General features: G+C 38.3%; 2 protein-coding genes across 4 annotated transcripts in view; both read left to right on the forward strand.

Annotated features, from left to right (window-relative positions):
* The window catches only part of SLC5A3 (solute carrier family 5 member 3), a 27881-nt gene extending 16394 nt beyond the window's left edge, over positions 1-11487 (forward strand). For 2 of the 3 annotated variants that reach the window (XM_028492625.2, XM_028492627.2), the window contains exons 2-3: positions 4278-4360; positions 5460-11487. In XM_028492625.2, the coding sequence (XP_028348426.1) occupies positions 5799-7955 (2157 nt within the window). In that variant the 5' untranslated portion in view covers positions 4278-4360; positions 5460-5798 and the 3' untranslated portion in view covers positions 7956-11487. Of the gene's footprint in view, positions 1-2583; positions 3449-4277; positions 4361-5459 lie in introns of those variants that run through there. The other variant, XM_028492628.2, reaches the window with a different exon arrangement.
* The window catches only part of MRPS6 (mitochondrial ribosomal protein S6), a 65343-nt gene that overhangs the window by 17247 nt on the left and 26240 nt on the right, over positions 1-21856 (forward strand). The gene's annotated exons all lie outside the window — the stretch shown is intronic.

Below are 21856 nucleotides of genomic sequence, written 5' to 3' on the forward strand. Positions count from 1 at the left end.
GCGCGTCTGGAGCCTGTGCCCCACAAAGGGAGAGGCCACAACAGTGAGAGGCCCGCGTACCACAAAAAAAAAAAACAAAAAAAAAAAACATAAAAAAAAAAAGTTAACACAAAATGCTTAGTCATTGGGATTACATGATATGGTATCATAGGCGCTGCTACTCCATTACTTTACATTTTCATTTCTCTCAAAAAATATAGGTTATTGGAGTTTGCTCCATACACATGTTCTGGTATCATCCACATAAAGATTGAAACCAGTGGTAGTTTCAGATTTACCCCCATACTCAAAAGGTCTTCATTGCTGAGACTTCTTTCGAAAAATAAACAAAGCCAAAAAGACCCCTGGTGAGCCACACTTCTACATTCGTAGAAGCAAATTAAAATGACTGTATCTTGGGGGATGTGTGTATATGGATGAAATGATAAATCTGGTGATTTATGAACTTTTCTAGGTGAATCAGATTTTATTTGAAGAAATGGATTACTTACATGGGAAACCATCCCTCCTGACCCCCCACCCCCCAATCATGTGCTAAAAGTAGAGCCATTCTGGTGGGTAGAGGGTTGCTGGAGGGGGGCTTAATTCCCTGTTCACTCTACCTCACCTCCCACCCCTGTGATGGGACACCCCCGTGTCCCATCTAGGACCCCTCAGAATATAGTTTGAATGCCATTTGAGTTCAATCACGGTTTCATACATTTCTTACATACTTCCAAAAACTTGAATAGCAAGATTGTAAGTATAGTAGAAATGCTTTGCCAAAGAAATTTAAGGGCAAAAGCTCCTTAAGTGTTTTAGGGACTATTATATGATTACATGTCTTCAGCTCCACTTGTAATTTAAAATTGGCTGGAATTCATATCTGTTGTATTAGAAACACTCATTTTCCTTTTGGTGTCACTGATAAACGGCTATCATAGCCAAGCTCTACATTTTTAAAGTTAAGCAAGGGTTGAGGAAGGCCCTGTTATGAGTATGCATATACCAAGCGCCAGTAACCTCTTCCACTAGAGGAGTTTGCTTTGCTGGACTTTAAATCAAGATAACAAAAGTGAAAATGTGTCTGAAAGGTCCATAAGTAGAATTTTATATAAATTTAGTGAGTTTTTTTGTATTTAACATGAATGAAGTGATGTAGATAGAAGCTAATAGTTGAGGTGGTTGGGAGCCTGTTTAAAATATTTGTGAGAGAACTGCAGATTTAATACAGTATTTTATTTAGTTCTTTTTATCTGTAAAATTTTATGAGGTTCCTAAAACACCTGGGGTATCGTTGACAGTTTAATTTGAAAGGAGCCGATATCACCACTTCCAGTCTATGCAAGTTGTAGACAGTGAAGTGACGTTTACTGAGCACCTGCCTGTTGCACTGGGCAACACACTTTCTAGGTGTTACTTATTTCTTATTAAACCATTAGGAGCTGCGTGGTGCTTTCATTTTACAGATGAGACGGTTGAGGCTCATAGGGATTGTTACTTGCCTAAGATCGTGCGGTTAGAAAGTGACAGAGCTTGGACCCCCAGCCCTTCAAAGCTTGTCTGCTTTCTTGACCATGCCACCTACACATGTAAGTTTTCAGACGTGTCGGTGTGTTCTGTACCCCTTAAATTACTAGTTAGTAAAGGGAATATTTTCCATTGGATCAGAAAATGAGCAAGACTTGGCAAGCCTACTACTGACAGTAGTGGGCTCTGCCTGTTCAGATTGTCCTTTTGAATGTTTGGTTTTTAAATCGACCCCAAAGCTAAAAAGGTTGTGGTTTGGTCACTTTGAGGGTCACTTTGTTCTACTCTTTGGTAGTTCACGAGCCTCATTGAGTTTATCATGACTTGCAGCCCTGATGGCTTTAAGGTTTGTTTTTCTGGTTCTTTGTTTGGTTTTTATGGCAGGTAACTTTCTTTTAAGAGTGACCATACATCCTGGATTTTACAGAATGTCCCAGAATAGCTTCCTAGTTTGGAAGATAAACTATATGTTCTCCCTAGATAATAGAAGAGAGATGTTAGATTTGGTCATAACTAATTATGTTTTGATTATATTACCTGAAGGGGTTTAATAGCTGATTTAAATTTGGTCTTACCTATTTTACTCTTTCTAGTTCAGACACAGCAAAAATTTGTGTACCTTTCTTTATTTGGATTAATTCTTTAATTGTAATTTAATTCATCCAAGTAAATGAAATAGTACTTTCATGTACCAAGATTGTATTTTAATTTTGTGCGGAACTATCAACAAAACACTGCTTTCTGAGACAGAAGCCCCCTCCTGTTGGGGAGAGTCTCTCTGTTTCACAACACCCTTGTGTTTGATTGAAATCAGCTAAATTTCTTACACTGGCCATCATAACTAGGGGACCATTTCTTTATACAGTCTACGTCTATTACTTTCATTATAGAAATAATCTTTTTCTTAAAAATGCACTACCAAGGAGCCAACCCACATACTTATCATTACTATACCTATTTTATTACTTGTCCCACATTTTCTCACTTATGGGATTTGCCTGAACCGTCAACCAGCTTAGTCCTAGAAATATAAAATCATAAATTAAAAATTTCGTTTTAGCTGGAGAAAAAATTTTTCCATGTATATTCTTTCTAACAATAAAGGAACTCTGGATAGTGTTCGTTGTATTTTTGTTGTAGAAATGTTTACTTCTTTAAAGGAGTGAGAAAAAATATGCAAAACTTGTATATTTTATTTGGAACCATTTTTTAAGAATGGCACAGTTTATCTCCTGAAAAGCTGTGACAGTCTCTCTTAATGACCAGAATGTGAAATTTGGCTGCATTGTATTATAGTATTTTATATCTTTCTGTAAACTAATTTGATCTGTTTTTGTTTTTGTTTCCTTTTCCAGTCTTTACTAGGTGCTGGTCTCTGGATGTTTTTTGTTTAAATTGGAAAAATCTTAACTCTGTCCACAGACTGATATGGGATCCAGTGAGATGAGGATGTTGGCAGTGGCTTTTGAAGGCTCTGAGGGGCAGAAAGAGTTGAGAACTCGGCCTTGAGCTAGTGTTTGGCGTCTTCCTGCTGCCTCTCCTGTGGGCCCAACATCTTTTCTCTCTAGCTTACCTGCCAGCTGTTCTAGGGAAGTTAGGGGTTAGACCAGTGTCAGCATTCATCAGGGAGCAGAATATGGCTTAGATATCTTACTTGCATCATATTTGACAATGGGAAACAGTGTTGTTTATTTTAGAAGTGCTTCCTAGTGATAGGAGAAGGAAGGGCTTGTTTTGTTTCTGAGCACTCTGTTCTTTGAACAAATAGGCTGCTGCGGCAGCCACTACAACACATACCCCCTTCCACCTTCCCTCCAAACAACAATAAAAACACTCTGGGTGTTTGTCCCTTCTTGAGGAGACAGATAGTCAAGTATTGCCGTTGAGAAGAGAGACACTTGAAATGGCCCTCTGACCAGGGAGCTAGGCTTCTCTGTGTGTAAGTTGGAACAAAGTGGCAATAAGGGTATGGCTTGGAGGTTGGATGGCAGTGGGGGAGCTCTGTTGGGGGCAGGGATCTCATAATTGCCAGCTACAGTGTCCTTGGTAATTGTAGACCTAACCCTTATACTGAAATGTTACAGGTATCCTTTTAAATAATTAATATTTATTAGTCACCTGATTAGACTTTATTAAAAATTTAGGTAATTCTTCCTAAATAATGTCCAAGTATTTTTTTTTTTTTTTAATAACTTGAACATTTTGGGGTAGTCATAGAAATACAAGCAGCTTCAGGTTTTGGCAAGTATGAAGTGATACAAATACCAACTTTTAGTGTATTTTATGTTTTCGTGTGTGGCAGTTTTACTCATGCCAGTCATTATTGACACTGGCTTTTAGGAGGAAAGATTTTAGTCAGTTTTTTTTTAGTGTAATTGTTGTAGTGCTTTATGCTTAAAAAGGCATAAAGATGGGTTTAAGACATTTCTACGTGGCAGCATTATTAATTAGACCTAATAACCTAATTCGGTAGCGTGTTTATCTTTAAGCATTATTTCCAGCTCTTTTCCTTACCAGTAAGAGGTGTGTTGTTAAGTGCTTAGTACTGTGGTCTATTTGGAAAAGAGGTGGCTTTTAGTATCATTTATAGGACTTAATGATTTTTAAAGGAAAATATCTAGATTCATCAAAAAGCATCTGCTTTGTCAAGCATAAAAAAACATTTCACTCTGAGGTTGCCTTATCTCAAAAGGAGAAATCACTTTAGGAGTTAATATGTGGAAGGCATTAGGTTGAATAACAAAATGTTTCTCATATTGGTCTTTCAGCTCCAATTATAATAACTTTGAAGATTCAGAATTTGTCTCTTTTTCCAGGAGAAAACCCGTCATATTCATAAACTCAATTTTAGGTAAATTTAAATGTCTGTTTTTCAATGATTTTCTTAATCCAGGACTGAAAAAATCTGATTGACTTATTGAAGATAATTTGTTATCTAATGGTTTATAGATGTCTGTTTTGTTTAGGTTTGGAAGATATAATAATAATGACGTTATTTTTCAGTCTTGCAGAAAAATTTTCTCTTTCTTCCTCCTCTCCTTGCTCTGTATACCCTTCAACAAGAAAGCATTGAAAGGAAAAATTATTCAGCAAAATCAAACCTTGAGTCAGTGCCTTTATCAAATCTCAGAGGTTCTCTTGGAAGTAATGCCTGATGAAATGGAAGGGAAGGAAATTACTTTCTTGAACATTAAAAAAAAATCTTTTTTTTCAATGTCTTCCTTCTAGCTAGCAGAGTAAAATTTTAGGGTTGTTTATAAGTTGTATGTTCCTAGTTTTTTTGTGTGGAACATCTTGTTGCCCCTTAGGGCAGGAGTCATGTCACAATTTCTAGGTTAATGTATGATGACTAGCACAGATGTACATTTGTAGTAGGAATTTAGGAAAATGTTGTAACAGTAGTCTGCACAGACTAAGCAGTACTTGGTATTGTGTTTGGGGATAGATGATAATACTTAGTAAATACCTGTTCTGTCCAGGACCCTAATTGGCTATAAAATACATTACTCTTAGGATTCACAGTATTTGAAGATTCATTTTGGTGCCCTTATTTATTATGAATAATTAGTGTCATCCCCCCCCGCCCCTCCCGCCCCCAGGTGCTTTAAGACCTTGGTGCCTTTCCAATCTGAGACTACCACACTAAGACAAGAAAGGGCAGTGTCATGGTGGGCAGTTCTTAGTTGCCAGAGAAGTTAAGCCACTTAGTTAGGAGGTCGATGAATTTTTGTTCTTAGTTCAAAATGATAAATATTCTCCCTGACTTTTAAGTATCAGATGTGATAGTATGGATCGCTCTTTCCTGTGGAACTAAAGTACAAATATTTTAAAAGTTTTTTTTCTTTTTATAATGTCTTGTTGCGCCGTTTTGCTAGACTGAAAGTTTCCTCATCGCTTGGTGAGCCCCTCCTCTAATTCAATCTTTGTCTTTTGTCTTTGCTGCCTTGCAGGGTTGGTACAGTAGGCTTCACTAGACTTAGCTGCAACTCAGAATTTCTCCTCCAGCACCTGAGTAAATGCTGATGGTCTTGTGGAGAGTGGATTAAGAGTACGAGCTAAGTTCTCAATCCCAATTAAGAAGCGGAGGAAAATTTAAACTGTCTCCTTCAAAGTTTATCACAACCGCCACCATCAAGACAGCAAACCAAAGGACAAAGACTTTGACCTGCTGTGTTGCTCTGTGTAGTCCAGTTCACGTATGGTTTACAGACTTGGCTGGGGTTACTAATGAGTAAATAAAAAGTTGGACACGTCTGTCATTGGACACGTTTATTCACAAAGTTACCAAAATGAGGGCTGTACTGGAGACAGCAGACATTGCCATAGTGGCCCTGTACTTTATCCTGGTCATGTGCATTGGTTTTTTTGCCATGTGGAAATCTAATAGAAGCACTGTAAGTGGATACTTCCTGGCGGGGCGCTCTATGACCTGGGTAGCAATTGGTGCCTCTCTGTTTGTGAGCAATATTGGGAGTGAGCACTTCATTGGGCTGGCAGGATCTGGAGCTGCAAGTGGATTTGCAGTGGGCGCATGGGAATTCAATGCCTTACTGCTTTTGCAACTTCTGGGATGGGTTTTCATCCCGATTTACATCCGGTCAGGGGTATACACCATGCCTGAATACTTGTCCAAGCGATTTGGTGGCCATAGGATTCAGGTCTATTTCGCAGCGTTGTCTCTGATTCTCTATATCTTCACCAAGCTCTCAGTGGATCTGTATTCAGGTGCCCTCTTTATCCAGGAGTCTTTGGGTTGGAACCTTTATGTGTCTGTCATCCTCCTCATTGGCATGACTGCTTTGCTGACTGTCACCGGAGGCCTTGTTGCAGTGATCTACACAGACACTCTACAGGCTCTGCTCATGATCGTTGGGGCACTCACACTTATGATTATTAGCATGATGGAGATTGGCGGGTTTGAGGAAGTTAAGAGAAGGTACATGTTGGCCTCACCCAATGTCACTTCCATCTTGTTGACATACAACCTTTCCAACACAAATTCTTGTAATGTCCACCCTAAGAAAGATGCACTGAAAATGTTGCGGAATCCAACAGATGAAGATGTTCCTTGGCCTGGATTCATTCTTGGGCAGACCCCAGCTTCGGTGTGGTACTGGTGTGCGGACCAAGTCATCGTGCAGAGGGTCCTAGCGGCTAAAAACATTGCTCATGCCAAAGGCTCTACTCTGATGGCTGGCTTCTTGAAGCTTCTGCCAATGTTTATCATAGTTGTCCCAGGAATGATTTCCAGGATACTGTTTGCTGATGATATAGCTTGCATCAACCCAGAGCACTGCATGCAAGTGTGTGGAAGCAGAGCTGGGTGCTCTAATATTGCTTACCCACGCCTGGTGATGAAGCTGGTTCCTGTGGGCCTCCGGGGCTTAATGATGGCAGTGATGATTGCAGCTCTGATGAGTGACTTGGACTCTATCTTTAACAGTGCCAGTACCATATTCACCCTCGATGTGTACAAACTCATCCGCAAGAGCGCAAGCTCCCGGGAACTAATGATTGTGGGGAGGATATTTGTGGCTTTTATGGTAGTGATCAGCATTGCATGGGTGCCCATCATCGTGGAGATGCAAGGAGGCCAGATGTACCTTTACATTCAGGAGGTAGCAGATTACCTGACGCCCCCAGTTGCAGCCCTGTTCCTTCTGGCGATTTTCTGGAAGCGCTGCAATGAACAAGGGGCTTTCTATGGTGGAATGGCTGGCTTTGTTCTTGGAGCAGTCCGTTTGACACTGGCCTTTGCCTACCGTGCCCCAGAATGTGACCAACCTGATAACAGGCCAGGCTTCATCAAAGACATCCATTACATGTACGTGGCCACAGCGTTGTTTTGGGTCACAGGACTCATTACTGTAATTGTTAGCCTTCTCACGCCACCTCCTACGAAGGAACAGATTCGTACCACCACCTTTTGGTCTAAGAAGAGCCTGGTGGTAAAGGAGAGCTGCTCCCCAAAAGAAGAACCGTACAAAATGCAAGAGAAGAGCATCCTGAGGTGCAGTGAGAATAGTGAGGCCGTCAACCACGTCATTCCCAATGGGAAGTCTGAAGATAGCATTAAGGGCCTGCAGCCTGAAGATGTTAATCTGTTGGTGACCTGCAGAGAGGAGGGCAACCCAGTGGCTTCTTTAGGTCATTCAGAGGCAGAAACACCTGTAGATGCTTATTCCAATGGGCAAGCAGCTCTCATGGGTGAGAAAGAGAGAAAGAAAGAAACAGAGGATGGAGGCCGGTACTGGAAGTTCATAGATTGGTTCTGTGGCTTTAAAAGTAAGAGCCTCAGCAAGAGGAGTCTCAGAGACCTGATGGAGGAGGAGGCTGTTTGTTTACAAATGTTGGAAGAAACTCCACAAGTTAAACTGATACTAAATATTGGACTTTTTGCTGTGTGTTCACTTGGAATTTTCATGTTTGTTTATTTCTCCTTATGAACTTTTAAGGATATGATGAGACACTAACTTAAGAAAATACTGGTCTTTGAAAAAAAAAAAAAAAACAAAAAAAACCCGAAACACTTATGTAACTGTTGCATCTCTCAGGCATTGTTTACGCTGTAGGTTTTAGCCAAATTTTACTTAGCAGAAAAATCATCTATTTGCAAGACTTTATTTTCCCAGAGATGGATGAAAGTAAAATTTCAATCTAAATGAAGTAAAACTTGTTTAACAGACTGAATTGTGCAAATGTGGTTTAAAATTTTCCATACCAAAGTAAGGAGAGACCAATTATTCTCATAGAGCACTTAGAGCAGAATATATGCTAAGATATCAAGAATAAGATATACTGTCTGCACTGCCAAATCTTGGTAGGCCTTCTTACCCTGAAGTAGAAGACTTGCTCATTTTAAAGTTTTTTCTCTCTCTGTAATCCCTACTTCCATTTTAAAAAACTGAATTTGTAGACATTGTATAATCAATTATGTACTGAAAATCTAACATGTGCTTGTTTCAGGGCAAGTTCGTTTGCCAGGTTCGTTTTGTTAGCATGAGCCTGTGGATTCTGAATGCTGAAAGAAAGGAAGAAGAATGTTTTCCTGTAGCTGTTCTTGTACCACCAGTATATGGAATGTTGGGGAAAAATTTGTTCCAGTTGTTTTTTTCTATTTTTCCTACTTTGAAGTTTAAGTGAACCATACTCAAATGACCACCAAGTCTGTCTTTATAAAGTTGTATGTCATGATTGTATTGTAAATGGTTATGGGGGAGAAGATGAAGTAAACATTGCTGATGATCCCCAGATTTACTGACCAAATTAAGATCATTTATATAGTTTGGAAATTAGCATCCCCTAAGAAGCATTTGATCGACAAAGCTGAACAGGTGATAGTCTAATACTAAATATTGGACTTTTTGCCACGTGTTCACTTGGAATTTTTATGTTCTCATACTTCATTAATTCTCTACCTTTGTTCTTGTCATTTGGTAACATGCTTTATTAGCCAGGTACCTTCCCAAGTGGATCCATTTAGAAGATATGTCTGGAAATTTGAAGAAGAATTAACTCTGCCTTTGTGCTGGGTTGCCCTACTTGATTAGATCATGAGATATTGCAGTTGAGTTTTTAGAGTGAAAATTTAATTCTCAGATCATATTGTATCCTTGATAAGTCTTTTTTCCCCGATTTACTTTTTTTCAAAAGACTTGCCATGTGTACACAGCCTCTACATTTTTGTTTAAAAAGTTAACAGTGACTTAGAGTGTGATGATATTTCGATGCAAACTGGCCATCAGTAACAGAAAACTCAAGAGTGCATGCTTTGCCATTGGTGGATTGTCAGTATAGTTTTTCTGTAGAATGGATAGCATGTTCAAGAGGTGCCATGAACAAGAACTTCTACGGGTTTAGTAGTGTGTCTTGTACAGGAGATTACAGGACTTGCGTTAATTGTAGGACCCTCTATCTTGACATGGCTTTGTACCCAGTTACAGCCTTCCTGGAAGAGAATCCATTTTTCACAGGCTGATTCCCTTCATGAGGACAGGGTACAAAAGATGTTTGAGAAAAGCTCTACAGATGAGGTAGTTCTTTGTGTGTCCTGTCCTTTTTCCTCCATGACAGATGAAGGAAACTGGTTGTGTATCTACTTTGACTTTTCTGTAATCTCTAATATTTTTTAAATTGCATGATTTTATTAACCTTTATTCTTCAGGGGAAAATTATTACTTTTTTAGATATTTTTGTAGATTTTGAATCAAAACTCAGTCCTAATGACTTTAAATTTTTTTGTATTTATAAACTAGTTTCATTATGATGGATTTGATTAGTTCAAAGTTGATTTTAGAAATTATCAGGTAGCATAATGTCTTCCCATCTCCAGGGGGCTTTCTGAAGGACTGAGTCTGTAGATGAAAAAATAATTCATGTACGAATAGTATGATTTCTGAGAGCTTATTAGAGTGCCTTGTGGAATTTTGTTCTCAATTTCATTCTTAAGGTTTATAAGCTGGGGGCCAAATAAAAATAAGGACCATCCTTTTCTTGTGTGGAGGCTGAGGCTGTGACATGTCCAAGGTTACAGAGTCTGTTGGGAAGAACAGAAAACCAGATGTGCAAATCTGGATTCATGGTTTGTCCCCTTCTTTTCTCAAAGGAACTGTTCTTCCTTTGAGACAGCCTTTTGACATTTGGGGAAATAACAGGATCTTAGATTTTTCAAATTGACATTAAGTTGTAGGAATTAAAATTTTTCTTTGACTCTGAACACCTTGCTGTGTAACTCAGCAGTGAGGATTGACATATTGGCTGAGCAGCCTTCTTACCCCTTCTATTAAAAGCATAAATGAATAGGTGGTATTTAAGTGGATTTTCCCCCCTTTATTTAATGTTGACTCCTAATAGTTTGGGATATTAGCATCCCCCTACCTTCTCTCTGCTGTTGTCTTAGTATGATACGTAAAATACATCATCTTGTGTCTGTTAGCATCCCCCTGCCTTCTCTCTGCTGTTATCTTAGTATGATACATAAACTACATCATCTTGTGTCTATTCATGTGTATATAGCAGTAGGTCAAGTTTAGAGTACTAATGTTTGTAAATAAGGAATGATTATTAGCATATCCATTAGGATTGTTTATTCTTGCCAGTATAAAGATTTTATTTAGACTGAAGTCCCTGAAGCTTGCCCTTCTTATTGCTTCCCAGTAATAGATAATGTGCTTGAATAAGTATGTGAATTCCTGATTGCAACTTCATTTCAGGGGACCATTCTTCAGTCTGTATTTCATTAGAATGATTGTTCATGGAATGGTACATGGTCTGTCTTAAAGCTAGCAAAATAGTCATACTTTACACTAACTAAATGGGTCCTTAAATGATGACATTGATACCTAGACATTAACATGTATATGTTTTCATATTGGCTCAAGCTGAGGTTCAGAATTAGCTAAGAGTGATTGACTACAATAGTTAGCTACGAGTCAAAATGAAGCGAGGACACTGGTGTTCAAAGGTGGATAAAAATATTGTCTTATCTGCTGTTAATGGTATCCCCAGTTCTTAGATTTTTGTCCTCTCAGGCAATCTTAGTCTCCAGGTCTGATGAGAAGAGCTTATTACCCTGACATGCAGAATGATTATTGGTTCCTTTGTGGGACCTCTAATTTCCCTGTTCATCTAAGAATATTTTGTCCTCCCACCCAAGACAGTAAGCAGCTTTTTTTTTTTTTTAACATCTTTATTGGAGTATAATTGCTTTACAGTGGTGTGTTAGTTTCTGCTTTATAACAAAGTGAATCAGTTATACATATACATATGTTCCCATGAAACAGCTGAGCCAGTCTTTTTCCCCCAGCCTTTCTTTCCTGGTGAGGTTATCACTCTTATCTTTTGGTTAGAGAAGCATCAAGCAGTGGCAATGGTGCTGTGTCCTTTGGCCTAAATCCAGCAGATCTGATCTCCCAAGGCTTCTTTTTCACTTGGCTCAAAGGATCCATTGTCTTTTTGCACAAAGAGGCTGGCCTGGGTCACAAAGCCCTAGCTCTTGGGGATGGCGAGTCAAGTAATTAGTGGGGGCCCATCACTTCATGAAACTTCACATTTTAAGAATTGAGTGGGAAGGTTGTTACTCAGTTCTCTAACCGGAGGCTAAGTCTGGGGCTTGAAAGTCTTGTCCAGGGTGATTAGAACCTTTAAGACTCTACATTTCTCAGTCCATTGCTGTCTTCCCTGTATTTGGGTGTGTGGATCTTCCCCCTCTCTCTTTAGATACCATTTAATGTAGCGTATGGGTTATTCTCATTCTTTACCACCTTACAGAGGTGCTATATTATTAGCTATTAAAAGGTTAGACCCATCAATGTTCCCACTTGGCAGTATTCGGCTTACTTGCTTTTCTTATACTTTACTCCCATGTGTCATTTTCATCTGAGGTATGATGGCTGAAAATGACCACATGGGTATCTAGTAGTGACACCTCAGCATTTCCTGAGTTTGGGTTGAGAGATGTATAAAGACCATTGTTGTTAAATTACGTGAGTACGGAGACTTGCCAGGACAAAATTTTCTTAAGAAGTCAGAAACACTGTTAAGTGAGATGCTGAGAAGTACCTGGGTGATGCAGCCTTAACAGAAGACAAAATTAGCTTAAAATGTGTTAGATGTAGAATCATATTCATTGAACTCTAGAACTTGAGGCATCTTTGCTATCAGCTAGTTTAAACCCCTCCGCATATAGATTAGGGTACAGTGAATAAGATCAAGCTTGTTAAACCCTGGTTTGATGTTAAATATCGTAAAGTATGAGTTTATTAACATATTTGAGGTTAAAATGACTGATATTTCATAATGATACTTTAGTAGAAAAAAATGCTTTTAGGCTTCAGTATTCATAAGATTTATCATTAGCCAGGTGTTAAGTTGTTCAAGTCATTTTAATGTTGACATTAGCCTGAGCAGACTTTACAAATGGGATATATTCCTATTTGTGTGTATGCCTACCTGCCATTCAGAGAGACTGGTTTCCCCCTTTGTCTTCCCTCACATTGCTTTAATTATTCACCTATTCTTTCAGCACTTATCAGATTCCTATTTTGATCTTTTGTCAGCTTAATTCACTTCCTTTCAGGCTTATCGTCATGGTGTGCAGAAGTGCTGCTTTGCCCCATATTTGAAGGTCTGGATCCAAATAGTGATTCACTAAATATAGTTGTGTTTAAATATACTAAATTTCTATTAGCTTAAACTGTTCTCAAGAATTATTTTCTTAGACTTTGTGTTCACTAATAATAAAAGCCCTTAATAATTCATCAGTATTTTATTCTCAAAACTCATTTTTCAAAAATTAGGAGGCAAGAATAGTTAAATTCACACCAGTCCCTTTGAAATGATGGTATCACAATGTAGAGAGGAATGGAGTTTGTTTTGATGCCGAAAAGCCTTGTTCTTGCAGTAATTAAAGGTAAAAAGTTGGAACTAGTCAGTTGACGTATAGAGAAACCCTTTTGTACTAGTTAGGTATGAAGCTGGATTATGTAAGAAGTAATCTTTTGATCACTACATTTGGTTTTCTTGGTTGACTTAACTCAGGGCTGCAAACCCCTTTTCCTCCATTAAGCTAACTTCTCTTAATTTGGTATGCTTTTTGTCAAACTCTTAACCTCTGTTGGAAGAGTAGATACTCAATTACTTTGACTCCAGAACAGAATTTAGCTAAGGTTCAAAATAATTGATGGGCTTTGCCAGCACTGAGTCCCAGACCGTTATTCACGTTGTCATATAAATGTTTTTATTTAAACTTCTCTCTGCAGTGCTGGGAATAAGGCTTTAAACTACTGATTCACCTTTAAAGGAATGTTAAGAGAATTGATATAATTTATGTTTGTTTCCATCTCAAATCCTTTATAAAAGATAGGATTTAGCTTATTGTTTTGGGTTAAGCACCCCATTTATCTGGTAACTAACAGGCTTAACCATTGGCATATAGTCTTTTACTCAGAAGTAAACAAAAAAGGTTTGATGTATCTGTATCATTACTCATCTCGTGCACTTTACTTTTTCGGGGAGGACCATAATCTGAGACTTGACTTAAACCAATAACCTTAATTTATGTAATGACTTTTAAAAGTTTGGTTTGGTTACCTGGATATATAGCGTGTTTGAAGAGAGGGATGCTGGAATAAGTAAGTCAAGACAAAGCACAGTGGTCTCAGATTCTTGTTAGTGTAGGAGCAGTGCTTTGCTCTCCTCAGAGAAGCACTGTATTATAATTGTTGCCCAGGATAATGGAGCCCCCCACCCCAGTTCAAGACAGTTTACAGTAAGTGAACTCTGTCACTGAGGGAAATACATTTTCCAGTGATTTCGGCAACAGCACAAGTTGACAGTAGATAACCACACCTTTGTTGGAGACTTATATTGGAAATTCACCTTGTACTCTAGTGCTGCTGGATAAAGGAGTGTTTACTTTTTTTATTGCCTCTGGACAAACTACTCTGGATAATTTTTCCAATATATCAGTGTAGCCTATACCTCTATAAGTGGAATGTTCCTTAATAACTCACTTTTTTGTTACACTAGTTGGAAACTGAAATTAAGCTCACTGCTATCTATATTATTGAAACCCCCGATTGGCAAAGGCCATTCTGTAGGGTATTCCATAATATAATCATCTTCTGAAATTTATGTTTTGATTAGTGCCTTCTGGCTGCCAATATTGAATCTGCTAGTTCACACCTTTCCCTTTCTTGATAGCTAACTCTTATTTGTTACAATTCCTCTTTTTAAATATTGTTATAGCTAGTGAAGGAAATACATTTATATTTACATACTTTATATGCAGCCTCTGTTTAAGTTCAAGGAACCAGGTAAGTCTGGTTTATGTTGCAGCTTAAATGTTATTTATTCATCTGTATTTGTTTCTTTTATATCCTTAATTAAAAATTTAAGGTTACTTATTCTGTGAGTATACTTTAACTTTATCATTTTCCAGTGTAGGTTGGATAGGCATATCTGAGAACATATATGTGACAACAGTTTCACATTCCATGATAAGGAAAAAGCTGAAAGTAAGTGTCCATAGAAAGCACAAAACCATGTTCCCTCATATTTGTAACTCCACATGTAGAAAGCACAAGACTAACAGTATTCTCATTATCCCACAAGTGCCAGGCATAAAAAGCCCACCATGGCTTTGTCTCGAGTTGTCAGGATGAGGACCGCAGTATTGAAAGCCCTAGACAGTGAGGTACCTAAGATAGGGGTCCTAAATCATAAGGGATTCAGCGTTCTAATCTGAGTACGTTCGTACTGCTTTGGTGGAGGAGAGAATACCAATGTCAAGAATGCTGCAGTTGTATTGCGGGGTTACTAGCTAAAATGGGGTCTGTGGGCTCTTTCCTACAATCTGGAACTTGAGAAACAGGGACAGACTTCTAGGTTTTTGGTGGGTGGAACATTTTGACAAACTTCTGCTTTAAGCTGTAGAGCCATTGGATTTTTTTTTTTTTTAATCATAAATCTTTAGGAAATTTTACCTCCCGTCAGTAGTACCCTGAAAACATGGAGAAATCTCACATGTTAATAGGGCAAATACTAATCTTTAATCTTTGCATAAATTTAATCTAAACTTAATGAAGTTATTTTTTCATATGCTTCACTGCACTTCATTTTAATGGAGCAGAATTTGATCCAAGTGTTACGAGCATCAAACTGAGACAGATCTGCCAAATGAACTGCTTTGCTTTTCACAATGTAAGAGTCAAAAGGATTCTTTTGCCTGTCTCATTACCCGCTTCACGACTAGACTAGATGAAATCTGTGAATATGCATGCAAAAGAAGAAAATAATGTGTTTTCTTGAACTCGACATTATCCTTATTTTACTCCTCACTTTCTTCACCTGAATAGTCCCTGTTTGTAAACAATGAATAAATACATTTGTGTCTTGGATTTTGCCTGTATGTCAAAAGATGGAAGGACTCTCAGGATGGAGAGAAGTGACTAGCTTTGTTCCTACTCGCCTCTATTTTGTATGTTTATCTTCTTAGGGATAGTCATCTTTAATAATATATGGAATGAAGATTAAAGCTGGTGTAGACTAATGGAACATGTTTTAGAAGAATTAACCTGAGCACTTTGAGGGAGAGACTTACCCCCTCTAACCAAAAGTCGCCAGGTTGTGGACCTACAGCATTTTTTAAGAATGTTAAACCTCAGGCTTCGGTCGGGTTACTGGAGAGGAGGAGTACCAGAAATGCAGGAGAAAAGGAGAGGTCTGAGGAACATCTTTGGCTTAGCAATATGTGATAAGGCAAAGCAGTAATAACCTGTTAGTCCTGTGTAGAATGTGTTCTGTACCTTTAAATTTTGTTTTAAATTTAAAATAGTTTTTAAGAACTTAAAGGATGCTTTTGAAGATTCCTTTGGCAGAATATCTTTCATCTGTAATTCCATGGAAAATTGCTTTAATTAGTCTAGGTGAAAGTAGTCCTAGCGGTGTAAATATGTATAAATAGAATTTTCTAATTTCACTGTGAGATCTCTGACTTTTGAGTGGCAAACAGATCAACAAGTCTTTTGCTCATGGACTTTTCTGTGGGGTTGTTAAAATGCAAAAGCTTTATTTTTTAAATAATGACATATTACGTTAGTGTCAGATGATGGTATGGAATCTGTTGCCCTGCTTTCCCCCACCAATATTGCTTCAGTTTATAGATTGCCGACAGAGTTCCAAAATAAAACGAGGATTTACCCATTCTTTGCTTGGACATCCCACTTTCTGTTGCCTGGACCTGTGTTGGCAATCACATATGAACCATGTTATGCTTCTCAGTGCTGCTGCTTCTCCTTTTTTTTTTTTTTTTTTTTTGATAAGGTGGATATCAAAAATAGTTGCTGTGCAAAAGTTAGTAGTCTTCTTCAAGAAGAAAACCAATTCCTTTTCTAATATCCTGTGAAATTGCTTCATTCATTCCTTTATTTTTAAGCCAAATGTCAGCAGAGTACTGCTGCTTTTATCTAGTAATTTTGATATGTAAGTATTAATGCATTTTTAAAAGATGTCTACATTGAAAAATGTTTTTCCCAGTGTCCTGCCTCTTAAACTTTGTTCAAATGTTCTGTGAGAGACCAGTCTGTGCACTGGGGTTGTGTATTGTATACATGGATTGTTTTGTCAGTTATGCGTTGTAGACCAAATGTGATTTTAAGTGAAGTTGTTGGGTTATTGGTGAGTTTTTTGAATTGTAAACTGGTTTCCAGGGTACCTTCATTGTCCACAGCATTTTTTTTTTTTTTTTTTTTTTTTTTAAGGCTTGACTGATCAGGCCCATCTCACTGTACAATGTTTTAGTTGCAAGCAGAAAGTAGAATTTGGTATAAACCAGGTTACTTCCATATTGAAAGGAAGGAATACAATTAAAATTGTAGATTTAGGATTGTTAACCATACATGACAATTCTAACTTGACTTATTCTAACCTATTGTATACAATCTTATTTTTTAAATTGTAGACATGTATGACCTTGGTTTAATGTGTTTTTAAAAGTGTTACTGTTTAAAAATGAAAAAAATGAAGCAAACCTGCTAAAGAGCTGTCAGTTGTCATTACTGACTCTGTAAAATACACTGTTCTTTGTGTACTATGTGTTATTTTGCCAGCTGCTGCATTAGCCTTTAAAAGTATTTGGAAACTTAAGATGAACTACATTTCTTGCAAAGTATATTCCTTTCTGTGGTATTTTGTCCTGTAACTGAAGTATAGTAATTATTTTATGGAAATGTTAGCACTTCTGTACCAACTTTGAATAAAATGAAAAATTTACACTTCTGTGACTAAGTATTTTCAATATGAACACATGTCTGCCCTCAAAAGGTTGTATCTTAGTTCCTTTTCTCTTGGCTCATGAAGAGTTCCAGTGGGTTTCCCCCACCAATTATTGCCATTCTTTACCTTGGTAAACATGGACTTGCAAATACTGACTGAGAATTGAGTTCTGTATAAAACATTGAATAAACAAAAATATTCTTAGTTTTTTCTTTTCTAATTTTGAGATAATTCCAAATTATAGGAAAGTTGCAAGAATAGTTTGAAGAACCCAGGAATCATTTTCATCCAGATTCATAGTAGTTAACATTTCGCCACAGTTGCTTTGTCATTCTCTCATCAGACACTTTCCTGAGCCGTTTGAAAACATAAGTCGCAGACATCATTCCCCTTACCTTCCAAGTACTTAGGGATATATTTCTTAAGACAAGGATAATCACAATATCATTATCAAAATCTGGAAAGTAATTGGTACGATATTTTAATCTAAAGTCTTTATTCAAATGTTGCTGTTTCAATAATGTTCTTTTATAGCAACTTTTTTTTTTTAAGTTTGGAAACCAGTTCATTGCATTTAGCTCTTACGTCTATCTCCTTTAGTCTGAAATAGTTCCTCAGCTGTTCTTTTTGTCTTTTATGGTATTGATATTTTTGAAGTTTAGAGGCCAGTCATTTTGTGAATGCCACCCCTATTTAGGGTTGTTTTCTCATGATTCGATTCACACTATGCATTTTTGGCAGGACTACAACGTAAGCAATAATATGTCCTCAAAGCCTCACACTGAGAGGCATGTGTTGTGTTGTCTCATTATTGTTGACATTAACTTTGGTACTTGATTGGGGTGGTACCTACCAGGTCTCTCCACTGTCGACTTAATGTTTTCCCCTTTGGTAATAAGTAAATTGTGGGGAGATAATTAGAGTTTATGTAAATAACTTATTCCTCATCAAACTTGAATCCCTAGTTTTAGCATCCATTGATAATTCTTTTTTTAAAAAATAAATTTATTTCTTTTATCTGTTGAATTTTGGCTGTGGTGGGTCTTCGTTGCTGTGCGCGGGCTCTCTCTAGTTGTGGCGAGCAGGGGCTACTCTTCGTTGAGGTGCTCAGGCTTCTCATTGCGGTGGCTTCTCTTGTTGTGGAGCACGGGCTCTAGGCGCGTGGGCTTCGTGGGCTCTAGAGCGCAGGCTCGGTAGTTGTGGTGCATGGGCTTAGTTGCTCTGTGGCATGTGGCATCTTCCCAGACCAGGGCTCGAACCTGTGTCCCCTGCATTGTCAGGAGGATTCTTAACCACTGTGCCACCAGGGAAGCCCCGTTGATAATTCTTGCCTGAGTAAGTTATTACTGTGGTGGTGTGAAACAGTGATTTTTCTAACTTTTTTTTTTTTTTTTTTTTTTTTTACTATACTGAAATCAAGAGTTTCCCCTCTTCCCCATTTATTTTATCAGTTTGAACTCATGTATTATTTAGTGGGTTATAATTCATTACTGTCATTATTTTCCTCAGATGTTTCCAGATTTAGCTAGCAGGTCTCCCTTCAGGCTAGTTTGTGTCCTGTGGCACGTTCCATCGTTTTTTGAGTACTTCCTTATTTTCCAGCACAACAAGGTGTTCCAGGCTCATCTTGTACTTTCCCTGACCCATTCAGGATCAGGCATTTAGTAGGGTATGGTATTTAGAAACTAAGGTCTGGGTGTGCTCATTCTTACAGAGGTAAACATGGTCAGTGTACGGAACTAGGAAGTTCACGTACACATCTACTGATGCCTCCAGTTGTAAACCAGCACCAGAGGTTTCTTTTTAGCCTCCCCTTTCTATGTTTGTATCTCCCTTCTCCAACAGCAAGAAATCTGATAATAGTGACACATTTACTTACTTTTTTTCTATTTTACAGTGCCTTAGAATTAAAGTTTTTGCATGTCTAAAAGTGTTTTTATTCTACTCCTTTGTCTGAAAGTTTGGCTGAATATAGAATTCTGGATTGGGAAGTAGATTCCTTCAGAAATGTGTGAACATAAGACCATTCTTTTCTAGCTTCTGAATCCCTGTGTTTTAAAATTTCATGATCATGTGCCTTGAAGAAAGCTTTTCGTTCACTTGTACTGGCCCTCAGTGGCCTCTTTCAGTTTGTCAACCCCGTGTCCTTCAGTTTGGGGGTAATTTTCCTCCTCTTTTGGAACTTTTGTTCATGTCTTGGATCTTCTGGACTGGTCCAGTTGGTTTCATACAGTCTTTTAATTTTCATCTTTGTCTTTTTGGTCTTTCTAGAGGTGTATCTAAACTTTATCTTCCAACCCTTATGTTAAAAAAGAATTTCTTTTAAATTTCTGTCAGGTTTTTAATTTTTAAGAGATCCTTTGTTCCCCAAATCTTTCTTTTTTATAGCCTTGTTCTTTTTTCATGTATGCTGTATTTTCTCATCTTTGAAGATGCTAAAGTTTTCTCCTTCTGCATTGTTTCCTCCAGTTTTTATTTTGTTGGTGTTGGTCTCACATGTTAAAGGCTTTTCACAAATGTGTTCTGATCTTTGGTGGTTTGCTTATGTTGAATGGGGTGGACTAAAAAATGCTCTGAGTGTGTGGGTGGAGTTTGTCGGCCTCATTGTTGGGCCTTCAGGGCCTGGCTGTTGGTTGGATGACTCCTGCAGTCTCTTTAGAACAGGTCAGATTCCCCAAAGAAGGTTCTTTGAAGGATAAAAGGCCTTGGGCCATCATTCTGGAAGCCAGTCGGGAGAAGGAGCACAGGAGTCTTCAGCATGCAGTGTGCCTTTTTTTCCTAATTCCTTTTTGGTATAATATCTCCTCTTACAGCTCTGCCTGTGTCCTGCAGTCCATGTACTTCTCTGTTTTACCCACTCCAGGGAATCAACGACCAAACATGCATCTAGGGGTCCAACCAACTTGCATAAACTTTCAACCAACTTTATTTTAGTCCCCCACTCACCCCCATTTTCAGGGGTGTACTCAGTGTTGCCAATTCCCAGATCTTTTGGGGAATTAATTCTACAGTGTAAATATGGTTGACTCTTGGTTTTCCCCATTGCTGCTTTTCTCCATCTGCTTTCTTTTTTTCTGAAATTGAATTGCTGTTTTCCCCTCGTCTCTCCCTCAGTTTTGCAGAGTTGTACGTTAAAAAAACAAACATAAAAACCACTCCTTTACAGTCGTTCTAGTAGGTTTTTCAGGAGGGAGCATAACATGCTTATGTTGAATACTGCAACTTACTGGGAAATCCTGGTATCCACTCTTCACTTAGCATTTGAAGCTTAACATTTCAGAGCCTGTTGCCAGTTTCTGCCTTATCCTAAAAGAACATATTGTCAACCAGAAGCACAGTGGGAGTTTAAAAATTCTGCTTATCTTAGGAGTTAGACAACTTTTATATGTGACCTCCAAGTCTGAATGCAGTACTCCAGGCTGGATGCCGCTGATTTTAGACTAGAAGGAGAAATAAACACAACCAAATGAGGGCTATCGTTGCTTTGGGTTTTACTCTCCTTCCAATTCTAATTTGAAATTTTATTGTCGTGCCCTATGGCAGATTCTCTGTAAAATATTATTGTCTCTACATGAGGCTTGCTGACTCAGTTACCAGAAGTTTTCATAGGTTTTTGGAGGCTGAGTTTTGCTGTAATATTCTCTGGTACACTTTAGGGGTCGAATGTCCACTGGTTTTATTAGTCCCAAGAATCTTTAGAAGTTTGGAGGCAACTTCACGAGTCTCCCACTATGTTTTGTTTCTTTCTAAAATTAACTTATTTTTGGCTGCATTGGGTCTTCGTTGCTGCGCGCGGGCTTTTCTCTAGTTGCGTCGAGCGGAGGCTACTCTTCGTTGCGGTGCGTGGGCTTCTCATTGCGGTGGTTTCTCTTGTTGCCGAGCACGGGCTCTGGGTGCGTGGGCTTCAGCAGCTGTGGCTCACGGGCTCTAGAGCGCAGGCTCAATAGTTGTGGCGCACGGGCTTAGTTGCTCCGCGGCATGTGGGATCTTCCCGGACCAGGGTTCAAACCCGGGTCCCCTGCATTGGCAGGCGGATTCTTAACCACTGCGCCACCAGGGAAGTCCCTCTCACTATGTCTGTTTCCACCTTCCACCTGTTTGTTCCTAGTTCCTTGACCATATACATCTCTGTTTTTGACTAACAGGATATGCTTAACTTTATTATGTATCTCTGCCTTTATATATATACATTATATATAAGCATTTTATATATATATATGCTGTTTTCCTTTTTGCAATGAAGATCTTATTTCTCCTTGAATTTTATTTCATTTTTTGGTTTAATCCTTTCTTCCTTTCTAGTTGAATTAAGTACAGTTAGTAACTTCCATCTCTTATCTATCTTTCCATTTATCCTTTGATGTACGTATTCATCAAACATTTATCGAATGCATCCTGTGTGCCAGGTTCTTTGCATCTCCAGCAGCTAGCAAAGATGAATAGGAAGCAACCTTGAAGAGGCTTTATTAGGGAAGGACATGTACTTCTAAATAATTACACTTGCAAGATAGGATTAGGGGAGGAGAGGCACACTTTTCCTAGGAAGTAGCTGAATCTCGAAGGGTGTTTTGAT

The sequence above is a fragment of the Physeter macrocephalus genome, chromosome 8 (genome assembly GCF_002837175.3).
Source record: "Physeter macrocephalus isolate SW-GA chromosome 8, ASM283717v5, whole genome shotgun sequence".
Lineage (NCBI taxonomy): Eukaryota > Metazoa > Chordata > Mammalia > Artiodactyla > Physeteridae > Physeter > Physeter macrocephalus.